At 43.3% G+C, this 17,735-nt stretch overlaps 1 protein-coding gene across 1 annotated transcript; it reads left to right on the top strand.

Moving 5' to 3' along the window:
- Nucleotides 1–2,892, top strand: LOC115816244 (histidine N-acetyltransferase-like). Its single transcript, XM_030779210.1, has 3 exons — nt 1–231; nt 577–801; nt 2,296–2,892. The coding sequence occupies exons 1-3, from the start codon at nt 43–45 to the stop codon at nt 2,890–2,892; spliced, it is 1,011 nt and encodes a 336-aa protein (XP_030635070.1). The 5' UTR covers nt 1–42.
- The last annotated feature ends 14,843 nt before the right edge of the window (nt 2,893–17,735 follow it).

Below are 17,735 nucleotides of genomic sequence, written 5' to 3'. Positions count from 1 at the left end.
AAATCAAGAGCTGAAAAGTCCAGTTTCTGTTTCAAGAAAGCAATGGAGGCAGGGTGTCTGGGGGAGAAGGATGGGCTTACGTTTTGGCTGGCCAGGCCTGAAGACTATGATGATGTTATGGCCATATCAGAAGGCATATACTGGGGAGACGATTATGTACCCCACCGCTATCACACGTGGATGACTGAGCCCAATAGAGTTGTCATACTGGCCAGGAGAGAAAGAAAGTTGGTAAGAGAAAGGGTATGGCAGAAAAAAGTGAAGTAGGGATGACCTAGAATCCTGTTTTAGAGGTAAGGGTTAGTGTTAAGGACATTAATAATCGGTAATGGGCAGGGGAGTCTGAAACCAGTGCTTTTGTTAGATATTTACCAAAGACACCTTATATTTAACATAAACATCGGTTGGTTTTGAAACTCCCATTAAAAGAGGAGTATTTCAAAGACCGGGAAAGTGCACAGTTTACAGATTAGAGTACAGTTATGGAACAATCTCAACATCGTAGTGATTACATCGGCTGATTACACGCACTCTTTATAAAACATGTTCCTAATATGTATTCCCCTGTGCCTGTAGGTGGCTCTAGAGTCTGGGTTGGTGGTGGATGGAGGTCAGACAGTTGTGGGGGAGGGACTCAGGGTGTGTCCGACTGAAAGGGGTCGTGGTGTTGCTGGAGTCATTCAGAGGTTCATTGAACAATACATTCTGCAGCTCTACCCTAGTGTGAGGGTCAGACGTCTGACAAGAGAGGTCAATCCAGGACCCGAAAAATTGTCGAAGTTCAAAGTTCTGGCCAGGAGGGTGAGTAAGAACAATGCTGTTTGATGATATGCTGTTCTGTGAAACACATTTGTCACACCCCACTTTGAATTTGATGGTTGTTCCCAGTTCCAGTGCTAAGGGACCACTGCATATTTTTAACACTGACATGCAGAAACAATTCGTAATCACCTGTCAGTCACATATACCAGTCCACATGTGATATCCAGAGGGTTCAAAGCGGCTCACCCAGTCAAGGCATATTTCATGTAGGATTCATAGCTCAAATCACAACTCTTCCACACTTGTGGCCATGGTTGGGAGTCCATCTGTGAATGTGTGTTGGCATGGGCCACTTGCTCCCTCACTGCTCAACTTGTTTCCCTGAAAGTAGTTACAGTGTTAAATGAATAGCCACCCCTCCAAGTTTGTTTTGTAAATTGACATCAGTTGCAGCTCATCATGTGACAGGACACACCGGCCACCTTCATTTTGGTTGGAGGACTTACGTTGTGCAAAGGTGTGCTTTACAGCCTAGCCTAACTATTATGGGTAATTATACATTCTAAATTGGGAGAACAGGAGGAGGGGGAGGGGATGCTGTTTTCAAGACTGGAATTACTTAAACAGTTTTTACTCTTTTTTTCCTTTTGCAAATTTTGTGTTTTCAGAAAATCATCATTTAAATTCTAACATTCAGCACTGAAATGGTTTTGTGATAAATTATGTTTCATGTTGTATGAAATGAACGCTTATTTTTCCATCTTCTGGAAGATGATCCTCACCCTTCACTATGAGGTCCTTCACACAACTACATAGTCAGCAATAAAAATTCATCTCTGACTGTAACTTGGCTCAAAAAGAATCTGTACAAGTTCCTGTATTGTAGACTTCACACCAACTACTCTTCAGTGTCTGCCACCATAGCAGAATTTGAAATAATATTGAAGCAGTTAGTTATGGGAAATGCCAGAATAATGTTTTTTCAAGGTTTTTTTTATTTGTTTGTTCTGTTGTCCTGCCTGTGTATGTTAATTGACTTCATGCCTGGAAAATTTCTGCCAGCTGTGGGTAGGTGCTGACAGCTTCTACTTTATGTGACCATTCACAGGGTGACAAACACCATAAAGACCTCATAATTATACTGTCAGCCCCCTCTCTCTCTCTCTTTTCCTCCATCTCGCCTACATCTTTTCCCATTCCTACACTGATTTCTCCCGCTCACTTCCTTAGTGCACCACTTTAATCATTTGCTCTTGCTGCTGCTCTACTCTTGATCCCCCTCAGTGTTCTCTTCATGTACCATTTCCTTCTCTTTCCATGCTCTGCCACTGATAACTCCCTGTCTTTCTTTCCCCTTTTACCACTTTTATTTTCTTTCTCTCTAATATACTCTTTACTGATTATTTCTCTCTTGCCTATGTTTCTCTCTTCTTTTCCCCTCTCTGTTCTTCCCTTCTCCGTATTCTGAGAGAACCTTTTTTCCTCTCTGTTTTTCTGTGTGTCTCACTCCCCCCTTACGTCTTTTCATTTCAGGCTATTCTGTCTCTGCGTGGGAAAGCTGAGACCTTTGATGGCTTCATCTCTCATCTGAAGGCAAAACTGAATACTGGAGAGGTATCAGACGGGGGGTCTGCCCATGATTCTGTCGAGCTTGAATCCAAAATGATCACCCTGATGGACCACCACCAGCTTAAGGCTCTGTTACTAGACCCAGACCTGCCCTCCAGACTCCAACTCCCAGGAGGTGCCATCATCCAAGACTGGCAGCCCCTGCAACCCGTTGAAAGCAACCTAGAGGTGTTGAACAGGCGGAACCTCACTTGGCTGGTTGATGGCTCCAATGAAAAACCCATGTTTATGAGCTTCCACACGCCTCCTTATCCCATCCCACTTGACGGTGGGGCTTTTCGCCTAAATATCGACCTGTTTGGGACAATCCCCTTCCTAGCGAAAGCAGCACTAACAGCCCACCTGGAGAAGGTGAGAGGAGAGCTCCAAGGCACGGTGATCTTCCACGTGTACATGCACCCGTCCCTGTGGAAAGGAATGAAGCAGTTCTGTGAGGGGGATGAAGGAGTAAAACAATGTAAGGAGTACTGGGAGCAGTTTCTTCTGGAGGTTAAAGGTTAATCCGGTGTGTGTGTGTGTGTGTATATATGGTGACGATGCACTGCATAACTAGAATCGACCTTTATATAAGCTGTCTCTGACAGAATTAAGAATCGGAAACTTGAAGAATTCAGTCAATATTTCTTACAGTACATTCAGTCAATGCAGTATAAAGTCAACATAGAATGATTTCATAGTCTGAAAAACTGAACATTGAGTTAATATATAGATGCTTATAACTACAAAGATGTAAACCATGCCGACTGTATTTCTGTTCATATACAATAAGTCAGTCTTTATGATACTGAAATAAACAAACTGAACATTTGTCTGGTTTGTGTTTATGTTTTCTGCTGACAACGTAAGGCTGGTGGAGTAGGGGAAGAGGAAAAGGGAGATTGGCTTTCTCTATCTCTCTGTCTTGCTCACTGTCTCTCTCTCTTTCTCTCTCTCTCTCTCTCCCCCTTTCTCGTCATTCTCTTTTATCATCACCCCTGTCACTCTCCTTACTTCGTATCCTGCTGTCCTTCCCACCATGTCTACCCTCTAATTCTTTTTTGTTCCTTCCCTCTCTGTATTCTCCTCCTTCATTAGTCTCATGTCGTTCTTGCTCTGTGGAAATGCTCCGCTAGCACTCATTTAACTCTGTTCTGAAATGTTGAATGTCTGTTCCTCATGACAGAAATTATTAAAGAGTGATGCCTAGAGCTAAAGGCTTTTGTTGACTGTCACACACACACACACATGTGCGCGCAGGTGCAAGAGTAATCATCACTTCCACTCCTATGAAGCGGCAAACAAAATGGAGGAAATACAGGTCGTATTATCTTGGCAAGTCCCCACAGATTCATTTTAAAGTGAAGATAAAAACCTTTTTTTTTTTCTTTTTTTTTTGATTTTGTCTTCATTTAGTCTGGTCTCATCTAGACTGACAATTTCATTTTCAGGAAACTCTTGGTTGACATAGGAAACGTGAAAAGTTTCTAGGCCCTGTAAAGAATCTCGTCCTGTTGAAACGTGTATGGTTACATCAGGAGACACCAAGTTTAACATGTAGTACTTGTTTAAAGTGCTGGTCATGAATTTGTTTTCCCCAGATATTTCCCAGATATATATACACACACACACATATACATATACATATACATACACACACACAGAGCATACATAGATACATATTTAATATACCAGTCTGTTTATTAAAGATCCATTCCCCTTCACACACACATACACAATGCAGGGAACGTGCTATGTACCCTAAATATGCAAATCAAAAATGATGAGAACTCAAATGATTAGAAATCAAATTCGGATAACCAAATTAGGATAAATTTAAAAATGTAACAAAATATGGAAAATTTCCGTACAATCCAAATGTAAACATACATTTGCTATCAGAGAAGTCCACAAAAGAGAAAAAAAAACACTATTGGGAGAGAGTTAGAGAGAGACAAAAAGTACAAATGAGAGCAAGAGCAAAAAAAAAAAAAAAAGGAAGAATAAGAGCCCCTAACCAAAGAAATCGATAGTTCCTGTCCCAGGATCCTCCTCTCCATAGCTGACGCCCAGTCCTCACACTCAGGCTCCCAGAGACAAGGTTTCTTGAGTGTGAGTATGTCTCCATAAATATAAACTATGGGAAAACAGACTGATAAGAAGAGACAGAGAGCAAAAGTCTCTAGGCAACCACAGCGATTGAGGTCAGCGGGTTCTTCTCCACGGGTCACAACTCTTTATCACTCTGACATTGGCCTTTGGGAATGTACTTTCCTGAAAGAAAATCGGTGCAGAGGACACACAGCATGCAAGCATTCTAAATGTGTACCTTACACTAAATGTTTATATTCATTCATTCATGATATTTTCAAAACTGCTTATCCTAATTAGAGTCACAGGGTGATGGAGCCCATCCCAGTACTCATTGGGCAAAAAGCGGGAAAACTCCCTGGACAGGTTGCCGGTCCATCGCTGGGCAGACACACAGACAAACACACTCACACACACATTCACACCTAGTGGCAATTTAGTGTCTCCAGTTCACCTGACCTGCATGTCCTTGGACTGTGGGAGGAGACCAGAGCTCCTGGAGGAAACCCACGCAGACATGGGGAGAACATGCAAACTCACACCCGGGACCTTCTTGCTGTGAGGTGACAGCACTACCCACTGCACCACCTTGCGCCCCTAAATGTGTATATAAATACTTCAAATGATCAGAGGGATTAATGAGTAGTAAATGCTATTGGTGTAATATATAGCATAAATAATCACATAACATGGATTGATTAAAAATATATGACAAAAACCAGACCAGATGAGTAATTTTTAAAAGGAAAAAAGTAACATAATGATGAGAAGAGGTGCATAGCTGAAATAAACCCCTTCAAAACACACAGACACACATACACACATACCCTACTTACCTCTCAAGAGTGGGTCTTGTTTTGATTAGCCCTGTTTTATGTAAATGGATGCTACTTATGGTAATTTCTATTCAATGTCATATCCCGTGCTGTAAAACACTTGATGGTTTTATTAATCTCATTAAACCAACGGAGGATAACAGGCCAGGGATGTTGAAAGTGCATGAAGAAAAGGGGGATTTGAAATTAACGTCCTGTGCTATGCAAAAATATTTATTCAGTATTAACTGTGTTGCTGTGATGAGTCCAGTCCAAAGAATGAATGAAAATTTATGCTAAAACAAAAGCCTAAAATAATTAAATAACAAAAGTGAGAACAGATGGCACATAATATGGAAACATAAGCGTAACATGAGAAGGCATGACTGAGGTAAACACTAATAAGAGCTTGAAAAATGTTCCTTTGTGTGTATTTTTCACAATGGGCTGCAGGGGAAATGATTTGTCATTTGTGAATTGTTTAGATTTTGTGAATGAAGTGTAGTGCAGTTACTGCCAAAGGGAGAGCAGGAGACATTTAATTTGCATAAACCTAATCCAGAACAAATGCACTGGAATATATTAAAACAGAATAACCTCCTGCATGTATTTAAAAAAAAAATACAACATGTGAAATCAAATCCTTCGTTTGTTCAGAAAAGAAAAAAAAAAGAATATTTGTGTTACTGTCACATATCTGCAGGGTGTCTCTGCATTTCTATGAATCAAATGTTTAATGTTTATGGCTGTGGAAAATGGATAATGTACAGTATGCAGCATGAAAAATAGCCAGTTGTCTCTGTCCCTGCAATACCATTGTCCCTGCTTTTTTGTTTTGTTTTGTTTTGTTTTGTTTTGTTGTGATAATGTGGGCAGTGCCGTCATAAAACACAGGCAATAGCACAAGAGTATGTTTGTGTTGGATCGACTAAATATTTCAGTTCCATTTGATTGAATGAAACTATAACATTGTCATTCTAAAAGGACATCTGGACCCTTTCCTGTCTTTGGTTTTTACGAATGAGATCTAGTCAAGAATGAAAAGACAGCACACAAAGCTCTTGCAATGGTATCTGTATCTAAAAATTGACAGCATGTATGCCGGTATATTTTAAGAGATAATTAATAAGAATATGTTCAGTTCAATGTTTTGCTGCCGACTGGGGGTGGGGGTGGGACGGGGTATGGGAGTTGCACGTATGGTGTGGGAGTTGAAAAAGTGTGTGCCAAGGAGTTGGCCAATACATTGTTAAACGAGACCTGCATTCAATACCCTCTTTAATAACGCTTACCAGTGTTATACTGGTGGCAATGATGTTAAGGATTACAACCGTTTTCGCCCTCTCAGTCACGTCTTTCACCCCCCTTTTCCACTCGGCTTGCAAGTACAGATCTTTGGATATTGTATTTTTAAACCAGTTAGCAACAACATCCAAACCTATGTCCCTATCAGAGGAGCAAACGAAGGCACGCCTGTCTCACATTCAGCCGCGCTCAATTTTTGGCAACGTTCCAAATATACACCACGGCCCATCCACACAAACGGAATGAGCCTTTAGAATTATATGTATCCAAGTTTTCCAGGTTAGTGGAGGAGGCTTTCCCAGACTGTGGCGCGAAATCCAAACATTGTGAACTTTTCAGAAGATTTGTAGAAGGGCTTGACTCATCATTGCAGCTTAAAATTCATGAACATGGTGCAACTATAATGGACGCTGCATAAAAAATTGCATCCCAATGCGAACATGCCCAGTTAGCCCTTCACATAAGCAGCCCTTAACATGTCACTCACAGCCACAACACAGCCCAGTCAGCCACCCCCAATTCCCTCACCAACTGGCTGAATTGTCAGCTGCCATAGCCGACATGAGGGCAGAGCTCAGAGACGTTAGAAGACGCCAAGCTAGGCGGACAGACAAAAGACTAGAAGACCTGTCAGACCAGTTCACAAAGCTACGGTTTGATGTCAGTGGCATTTATAAGGATCCAGCAAGACAAAATGTTCGCTACTATGATAGCCACTATGCACCATGCAGAACTGACCACTACCGGCATGACCATAGATACTCATCCAGATGGAAATGGTTGTTACAGCCACCGTCAGCCTTGATGGGGAAGTGTCGCCTGTCAGACACAACTATGTGGGGCTCCTTGAACCATCCCAGACAGAGACCCCAGGGCTGGGAATGGCCAGGACCCTTACAACAGTGCAACACGGTTTGACAGCTGTTAGAGTGGTCAACCCATCTACACAAGCCATTCAGCTCTGCAATGGACTGAGTTTGGGACAGCTTCATTCTCTTCTTGGCCACCATCAGGAGAGCTATGAGATAGTGGTAGATAACTGCTCGACCACTGCCCCCAGCACTTCAAACAGGCCATCATGCAAACAGAAATGAACAAACTACTTCAGCAGGGTGTGATTGAGGAATCCCATAGCCCATGGTCAGGAAAAATGACGGCACATACCGATTCTGTGTGGATTACAGATGCCTGAATGCTGTCACAAAGACTCACACCCATTACCCCAAGTGGATGATACTTTAGACAGACTCTTCAGCGCTCAGGTGTTCAGCACAATCAACCTTACATCAGGCTACTGGCAAATTCCTCTCCACCCTGACGAAAAAGAGAAAACCATGTTCTTAGTAGGAGCAGGCCTCTATCACTTCCAGACCATGCCAATGGGAATCTGTAACGCGGCTCCCAGCTTCCAGAGACTGATGGAACTAGCCCTCCGAGGACTACACTGGAGCATCTGTCTGATTTATTTAGACAACATCATTATGTACAGTGCTACCTATGAGGACCACCTTCTCCATTTCAGAGCAGTGTTGAGTGGAAGAGAGAGTGTAACCAGACCCCTCCAACACAGACGAGCTCCATTCCTGGCTGCACCCACATTGTCCCATAGAGGTCAGAGCATTTCTGGGTATCTGTTCATATTACAGGCGTTTTATTTCAGGCTTTGCTGACAGCGCAGAACCACTTCGCCACTTGACTCATAATACTGTGTCATTCTTACGGACTGAAAGCTGTCATGCAGCTTTTGACTTCTTAAAGGAGGAACTCACCCAACCTCCAGTAAGAGCCCTTTCTGCTCTACACCGATGCATCCCAGCATGCAATAAGTGCAGTGCTGACCCAGCAGTTGAGAGGAAAGGAGCGTGTGATCTCATATACCAGCCATACATTGACTGCAGCACAGCAGAAATGGTCCACATTCGATCATGAACTGTATGTGATTGTCTGGTCAGTGAGATACTTCTGACACTACCTAACCTGTCACCCATTCACTATCATTTCCGACCATAAGCCACTTGTAGGACTGAAGAAGATGCCCCTCGATAGCGACCCCACTGACCGCTCTACCTGGTGGGCAGTAGAGTTGGACATTTATGACAGGTGCATTTCCCACAAAGACGGCTCCAAACACCCACAGATGCGATGTCACAGCGCCTGGACATGGACCTGGGTCATGTACCTTCACAGCCAGTATTTACCACACAGGTGACACAAACTAGCCCCCAGCAGGTTCAGTCTGCCACCACAGCTCTTTCCTAACCCCTCTCAGGAGTTCAGACCCCAGTCTCTTCAGCAACTACCACAAATCTTACCAATATCAAGGCTGATGACTGGGACCTTAGAGAGAAAAATCTTGCTGACCCTGAACTGCAGCAAGTTCTTCTATGGCTGGAGGATGGATGCAAACCTACACACAGACAGATACAGAACCCCCCCCCCCCCAAAACCTACATAAGTTGTGGACCCAGTTTGGCCACCTGACCATCGCAGATGATCTCCTCTGTCAAAGAGTTCATCACCCCTCCACACACACCCCTCTCCCTCAGGTTGTTGTCCCATGTGAATTGATTCCACATGTCCTGTAGCAAGCCCATGGGCATTCGTCTGTTGGGCATTATGGCTACATACGGACATATAAATGAGCCACCATGTCCTTCTACTGGCTGCAGATGGCAGCTGACATCTCCACCTTCTGTCAACAATGTCAACCCTGCCAGTCCAGATGCTCCCCTGTGCCACATCAACAAACACCCCGGTGTCTATCATACCTTCTTCACCTTTTCAAATTGTGGCCATCGACATCACTGAGCTGCCCACCTCTAGGAAGGGTAATCGCTATGTGCTGATAGTCATAGACCTGTTTTCAAAATTTGTTAACCTCTTTCCCCTGCATGACCAAACTGCAATGTCCATGGCCCGCTACCTGTTTCAGCATTACATCAGCCAGCACACCAGACCGAACGGCATACTGTCTGACCAAGGCGGACAGTTCGTGTCCGTCCTGGTAAAGTCCCTATGTTCACACTCAGGGATCCAAAAGCATCAAACATCCAGCTATCATCCACAATGCTATGGTGCTATTGAACGCTCCAGGCATACTCTGAAGGCAGAGCTTGTGAAGGCCCTGTTCAGCAGGGGATTTGAATGGGATGACCACCTGCACCAAGTGGAACTGGCCTGTAATACATCTGTCCAGGTTAAGCACCGGCTTCACCCCTTTCTCTCTGGCCCATGGACATGAGGCTGACTTGGTCATCGACATACTAAAGGTCTCTCTCCCAACTCCCACCCACCCACCCAGTATGCCTGCAGAGTACGCTGTCTCCTTAAGGGGTAGACTACAGAGAGCCATACGGGATGTTACAACCCTCAGTGACATCGCTAAAGAGTGACAGAGACATTATTACAACAGATATGAGAAATAGACCCTTCACTGTGAGGGAGCTCATCATGGTTAATGTTCCAGCCCACCATTGTGACAAGTTGGCTCCACGCCGGCTTGGCTCCTATGTAGTCCTTCGTTCCATTGGCTCGAGTTATGACCATCCGTCGGTGAACTTCAAAATCAAAGTTTACCATCGGTGAACTTCAAAGCAGATTATCCGCAGTCAAAGCATATACGGGTGCATTATAACCGCCTGAAGCCTTTCATCTCCCCTGCTCCTGAGCTATAGCGGAAAGATCCTGCTATAGGGGCTGCCGCTCTGCCACCTAGGGAGAGCCAAGCAATTGCCCTGCCCCTGATGTCCTTGCCCCCCACCTTGGCTACATTCTCTTTCTATCCCCATGCAACAAGGACCGTACAACCCAGGGACGTCTCTTAGCCAACCACCCACCGTTCCTGCCCCTGCTGCAGCCCCAGCCCCAGCCCCTGCCACCTTCCTTGCCCTTGCCACAATCCTACCCCCTGTATCTCTGGCACCAGCCTGGTCCAGATTGCCTGTCTTGGCTCACAGAGTCCAGAGACTGAAACACATGCCTTGTCACCTGAAAGACTTTGTTTTGAACTAAGCATGTCCAGCATTCCTGAGCTAGGGTGTTTGTTTGTCTTTCCCTACCACCTTGTGTGTTGGTACTTTCTTGTAGTACACTGTCACATGTGCTTTAGTTAGAAACAGTGGGGACTTTTCTTTATGGGAGGGGGAGTGATCTTTAAAAGATAATTCATAAGAATATGTTCAGTTCACTGTTTTGAATGCTTTGCTGCCGACTAGAGGAGAGGAAGAGATTGGGGGGGGGGATTATGGGAGTTGCATGTGTGGTGTGAGAGTTGAAAAAGTGTGTGTTGAGGAGTTGAACAATGCACTGATTGTTAAATGAGACCTGCATTCAGTACCTTCTTTAATAACATTTACCAGTGTTATAATATCAATTGTTTGTGGTTTGTTGAGAAAATTAGGCGACATTTTAGAAGATGCATACTTGTGCCTTTTGTCTCTTTGTCAGGTTTTTGTTTGTTTGTCTGTTTGCTTGTTTCTTTATTTTTAATGAAGACATTTATACAAATATAGCACTGCTGAGAATAACAGCAATATCCTCCACATTAAAATATGTCTACACATCACAATACCATCATGAAGTTAAAACAAAAAAGTTGTATTTTTTCCCTGCTTTCTGTTTTGGCCTGGTATTCCTCACTGGCATCGGCCTCTTACCTTCTCTTTCTACATTTTTGTGAATGAAATGTGCTGAAGAGAACAAAGAGCTGCAGTACATCTGTCCATGCACTAGATGGCATCACTGAGTGACTTCCTGAGAACTATGAAGTGTGAAATGTGGTGTTGTGACTCATAGCAGTAATAACTATTAAGAGGTATGTGTGCTGACCTGAAGGAAAAGAATGAGAACAATGACATGTAGTAGGAGAGGAGAAAGTGATTTTCTTTTTTCATTAAAAATTCATGTTGTCTGTGTGGAAGAGACACCGAGGCAAAGATGGACTGAAATGCTGCTGGGTTCAGCATGAGGACTTTTTGGTTAGGTGAGGCTCTTTGGATACACATTTAGGAGAAGAGTCAGTCAAATTTTTATAAAGATAGGTGCAAATCTTTTGCCAGGAGTCATACAGAACTTCACATAACACTTTGTCTTCCTGCTCTTTTCAATAATTTGTCTTTTTTCTTGCCTATTCCATGTTCACCTACTTCCTGGCATTACCAGTGGTTTTGACCCAGCCATGACGCATGCCACAGATGGAGGGGAGGTGGAGAGAGAGAGAGAGGCAGAAAGAGAGAGAAAGAGAGAGAGAGAAAGAGGGAGAGAGAGAGAGAGAAAGAGGGAGAGAGACAGAGGGAGAGAGAGAGGGAGAGAGAGAGAGAGAGAGAGAGAGAGAGAGAGAGAGGTAGGAGATGGGGGAGGAAGAGAAAGAAACAGAGAGAGAGAGAGAGAGAGAGAGAGAGAGAGGACGGAAGAAAGAGAGAGATGGCTGCTGTCATTTGCTTCTGGTGTGGATAATCATAATACTTATGATGGTGATAATGATAATAACCCACGTCCATTGTCAATTTTGATCTCCCCTGTGCTTAAGCACTAAAATTATCACCCATTTTACACAGATGTGCTGAAGCTGGGATCAGACGTTCAGTCTGCATGGCCCTCCTAAATCTCATTTCCTGCCAGTTACAAGCCCCTGATAAAAATGTTGGTGACAGCAAGTGGTTCCCCAAAATAAAGAATAAAATAATTCCTACTCAGGTACGCTGGGCATTGGAAACTGTGATATTCTGTGGAGTTGAAAGCATCAGCACAGTAGTAGAGGAGAAAATTTTAAAAAAAAAACCTGTGAACTGTGAACTGTGGTAAGCTTAATGGTGATAAAAGGTCATTGTGCTACGATGAGTCTATTGCCAGTTTAACATAAGTTGGACTTCATCTCCACAAAGGAAGCCATTTTGAAGCAGAACACAAGCTTAGTGAAAACAAAATGGATGCTTGTCCCACAGTCAGACACAGCCTCTGTCCACGGGACACAATACAAAGAGGAGCCTTATTGTTTTGTTTTGTTTTGTTTTGTTTTGTTTTGTTTTGTTTTGTTTTGTTTTCTTTTCTTTTCTTTTCTTTTCTTTTCTTTTCTTTTAGCAAGGCAGTCATTTATGATATGACAACTATGTCTCAGTTGTTGGTCATTAATCCCCTGCTCCCATAAAGTCATTGATCTCTTATCTTCAGGTTTCCTTTTCTTGGGCTGTGGATCCTATATAAGGCTGTTAACTGGTTTGACTTCACAGTCACATTGGCTCTGAACTCTAAACAGTACACTTGTCTTTTTTACCCTCTTGAGTCAGATCCGATTTTGGAATGCCATCTCCCTCTAATAACACAATAGTACGTAAGGCACTCATCCCATATAATTTCTCCACAGAGCAGACAATATGGCCTTGCTTCCTCCTCTGTTTAGCACTGGGCTAATTAGATGGCTTGTTTGGAAGGAGAGGAAGGGCTTTAATTGATAAACGTAGGTCTGTGAGTGTCTAGCAGAGCGAGCAAGACACAGTCACAGGCTTAATCACAGGAAATAGGCACAGGAATGGGGATGAGTGGCATTAGGCCCAGAGCATGTAGGGTAAAGAGACAGCCATTAGAGAAACATTAAATTAGCCTAATTCTCACTCATGAGAACACTGACATGCATGAAGTCAGATGGAGAGAGAGAGAGAGAGACAGAGAGAGAGAGAAAGAGAGAGAAGGAGGAGGAGAGTGTAAAGCAAGTGACTGGGGCAGGTCAGACGATGAATCAGATTCCAAGGGCTGGCAGGAATATACTGGACTGGTGATACCATACGGCTGAGGATGGTTTTAAAATCCTCTTGACCCTAGTTGAACAAGTAATGCACGTCATTTTACCAATAATTGTTATTGCACAATACATTTTAGATGAAATATTCTAGGAATTGTGAATGTAAAATAAAAGGAAATTATGTAACTAATAATTAAATCATTTAAATTTAGAGATCTTTTAGAAGCTGAAAAGATCCATTTTAGTGTCTGTTATGAAGAAAACTATTAGTTTAACTGATTATTTAATGCTCTCTTTGTGGCACAATTTTCAGCTAAGTTTAGCACAAGCTGTGTGTTATTCACTGACCAGCATAAGAGAGCTGCACAATAGAGCTTTATTATGAGGCTATTCATTGGTTCAGTTTGAAATGTCATTAGTTTGGGACAGCAGTGTTTCATAACTGAAAGTCTTTGGTAATCTGTCTCCAGCTGGTCCATGTGAATAGTCGGCTATTACACAAGCACTGAGAGTTGAAATGCAGTACGTTTGAACTACTATACTTCTTCCTCCACTGTGTTCTTTATCAGGCAGTGTGAAATGACAGTTGTGTTTCCTGTTTTGTTTGCGTAAGAACTACAGCCAAAGGCTGCTAACTACAAGGTTTTTTTCATTTAAAGAATGAAATCAACACAAGTAACCAGGTATCACCTGCACTCAGCCATCTGTATGTGTATGGTTGTGTGTGTGTGTGTGTGTGTGTGTGTGTGTGTCATGATACTGTCATTTAAAATATGTACTGTACAGTCAGTCATTAGAGTTACACAGTAACCATGATGATAAAGACAATGTATTGAGAGATAGAGTGACTCACCAGCACTGTATGTGGTGGTTAACACTATCAGTATTTCCTGAGAGCACTGCTTCTCTTAATTGCAGACCACAATTGATGTTAATTGCTGGTTGAGTGTTTTAATGGAGCAGCTGCTCTCCAGTTAGATGCTCACCTGGGACCAGAATAGACCCGTAACACAAGAAGCGGTGGAAAAAAACAAGTGAAAAAAAAAAGTGAAACTGAAAAGAGTTAGAAAGAGATGGAAGGAAAGAGAAGAGGAGAGAGGAAGAAAGAGGTGAGTGAAACGGAAAAGCGAGGGAAAGAAAAGAGAAAAAAAGTGAGACAAATGTTCGAGCGAAAAAGAGAGAGGGTGAGCATGTCGTTTCTCTACTCATGGCCGTTTGACTTGTGCAGTCACGCTCAGTCTAACAGATGCACAGGAAGTGTGTATGGTGTGAATATGAATGAGTGACTGAGTGTGAGGTGGAGAGCACAGGCATAGACTCACAGCAGCAGCTGGCCCAACTCCACTCTGAGGGAGAGCTCTATCACCGTCACCTGTGTGTGAGTGTGTGTGTGTGTGTGTGTGTGTGTGTGTGTGTGCGCGTGCGTGCACAAAGCTGCATTGCAGCTTTGAAAATGCTCACATCACTGATAATGTTTGGTAGGAAGTGTGTGTGTGTGTGTGTGTGTGTGTGTGTGTGTGTGTGTGCGCGTGCGTGCGCGCGCGCGCGTGTGTGTGCACGTGCACGTAGCATACAGTGTGCATGTTTGTGCGCGCGCGCGTGTGTGTGTGTGTGTGTGTGTGCGTGTGCCACTATACCTCAATGCTAGCAATATTAATGTCAGTAGAAAAAAAATGTTTTCTTTATTCAATTCTACCTTCTTATTTTTGTATCCTGACCTTTTCTGTCTGAAGATGTGACATTTCTATCTGACATTCACCTCTGAATATATTTCTATTGCCCCTCACATCTTTATCTTCATCTCACATTTTGAAAAAAATGTACAAAAAAAGGTTGTACAAAAAAACACAAATGAACCTCAACCACCAAGGCTTCATTTATTCATCCAATTCTACAATATCAACCAATTCTACCACTACCACCAACTCTGTTTTGTGGCAACGCTTTTTACAGTACCCCTTTGGCTGCTGCTACTTATACTGTTACTGTTATTAGTGGTATTTTCAGTAATACCACCAAATGACATCACAGCTTCCTGTCTACAACATCGACTGTCATCAGTCCATCAGTTTGAACTGCTGTCACTAAAAAGCTTACTCATATTACCAGTGGTACAGCTAAGCCATGCACAGTGCTTCTCAGCGGTGCCAAGTCTTAACTATATTATGATTTGTAGTGTTTGTCCCCCGGCATCAAGAAGATAGAACAAAACCAACTGTTCGCTTTTGCGGCTCTGAGAGACAGGGGTATTCCCAGCAAATGAAACAATTTGTCTCCAAACAAATGCATGACTGCAGATTTTCTGACGGGCTTTTAAGCTTTTTGGTTCTCTCCCAGTTCCTGCAGATGACTCATAGCAGGGGAAGCTGCGGTCCGTACGAGGTTCATCGTTTTCTTTGTCATCTGCCTCCTCCTCTCCATTCCCCCCCACCTCCTCCTCCCCCCTGTTCTCCCATAAAGCACCTCCTCCTCTTCCCATTCACAAGGAAATTGTCTTGGCCCCTGATGCCACTGTGCTGCCAAAACTAGTGTGGTGGTAGCCAGTGCTAATCTGGACTGACACAATGAAGGAGAGACAGCGGCAGGTTCAGACGCATTGGAAAGACAATGTGGCTGACTGCGTCCACACACACACACACACACACACACACACACACACTCACCATACAATGCAAACTCCGGGTAAACCCTTCCTTGGTACGACTGGAAAACTGCAAACATGCACACACATGCAGAGGCATAGACAGACAGACAGACAGACACACGCACACACACACACACACACACACACAGCTGTTGTATTTTTGTGACATCCAAAGGCTATCAAAAGATTTGGGTAAAGCCTTTGCATCCTTTTGTCTGCCACAGCCTCCAAGAAAGCTAATACAAATACACACGTGTGCGCATGCACACACACACGTGCACACACACACACACACACACACACACGCACATTAAAATCAATACAAACACACACATATCTCGTTTTATGTCTACCTACCTCATACTAAAATTCTTGGTAACTCCAGACAGACTGGAACAGACAAAGGCACTTAGAGACACACATTGAATATAAATTCAGATATGCACAGATACAAACATATTTCAGTCTTCTTATATACAGCATGTGGTGTTTTACAGAAAGAAAAGCCCAGCTCTTCTTCAGGCAAAGTCAAACTTTTGTTAACACAACACTTACAAAAGAAGATAAAAAAAAAAACGTAATTACTAGATAGGATTTTATTTTGTAACAACCATCATGGAGTCCACCTTCTCGCAAGTCTCTCACTTATGTGACTGGATTGGAAAGTCGTTTCATTTCTCAGACACACTGGCGACTGTATGGAGTGCGAGTGTCACTATTATTACAGGTCTCCACTCTGCATCATCACCACTTAGTCATGTATTGTCTCTTTTCTTCACCTCTCTTCCCGTCATCAGCAAGTGTGTCCCTCTCTCCTTCTCATCCCCTTTCTTCTCCTCCTCCCATCCCTTCTGTCTGCATCCTTTCATGGTCTAGCGCACAGAGAACTGGACCGCAGGCATGAAACTTCATTACAGGAGAACAGAAAGAGAGGGAAAGAGAATGAGAGACGGACAGAGAGAGAGAGAGAGAGAGAGAGAGAGAGAGATTGAGAGAGAGAGAGAGAGAGAGGGCAATGGACACAGTGAGAAGGATGAGGACCCGTTGATAAGAAGAAGATGGTGAAAGGGATGAAGGAGACTTGATGGATTCAAGATGGAAAAAGAGAGAGGGAAAAAGAAAAAAAAAAAGCATAAAATGCGGGGGGCGACGGAGGGAGGAAGAGGACAGAGAGCTGGGGGTTGGGCGTGGCAGTGGCTTACAAAAGATTTAATGTTGCACCTCAAGAATGGAGTGAGTGAGAAAGCCTTTATAACACTAAGGAAAGGTGATAAATAAAGCTAATAGAGAAACATATATCTCAAAGCAGACTCTCACTCTCTCTCTCTCTCTATCACACACACACACACACACACACACACACACACACACACACACACACACACACACACACACACACACTGGATCAGAATGACTGCCCTCCCTGCAGTCTAGTGATTGGACAGTCTGCCGTCTGATTGATTGGACACCTTGTCACGTTGCCTGAAGTAGTTTGAGGTCATTAAAAAAAGAGGAGAGACGGAAATAAAGAGAGATGGAGGGCAGGAGGGAGTGAATGAAAGAGATCCGTGGAAGATTCCTTTAGGGCGTAACCTTGTTTCAAAAACACCGATTCTTCTTTCCCATTTATTACTTTGATCGTCCCCATTCTGCATGTCCCGTTTCAATTCCTTAAACCAACAGAATGAACTGTAGTTTTTCAAACTGCATTTCTGTAAAGGTCAGTTCATGGATTTAGGCTACCGTGCGATACCTCAAAAGGTTGTTGGTTTGAATC

This window comes from Chanos chanos, chromosome 7 (genome assembly GCF_902362185.1).
Source record: "Chanos chanos chromosome 7, fChaCha1.1, whole genome shotgun sequence".
In the NCBI taxonomy this organism is placed as follows: domain Eukaryota; kingdom Metazoa; phylum Chordata; class Actinopteri; order Gonorynchiformes; family Chanidae; genus Chanos; species Chanos chanos.
Note: the sequence above shows the minus strand (reverse complement) of the source record. Positions and strands in the feature narration are given on the sequence as shown.

What these genes read in the sequence shown, in the direction of transcription:
- LOC115816244 (XM_030779210.1), top strand. Translation starts at nt 43, where the DNA reads ATGGAGGCAGGGTGTCTGGGGGAGAAGGATGGGCTTACGTTTTGGCTG. An exon ending in CCAGGAGAGAAAGAAAGTTG is followed by an intron (nt 232 to 576) that starts GTAAGAGAAAGG and finishes CTGTGCCTGTAG; the next exon opens with GTGGCTCTAGAGTCTGGGTT. An exon ending in TCAAAGTTCTGGCCAGGAGG is followed by an intron (nt 802 to 2,295) that starts GTGAGTAAGAAC and finishes TTTTCATTTCAG; the next exon opens with GCTATTCTGTCTCTGCGTGG.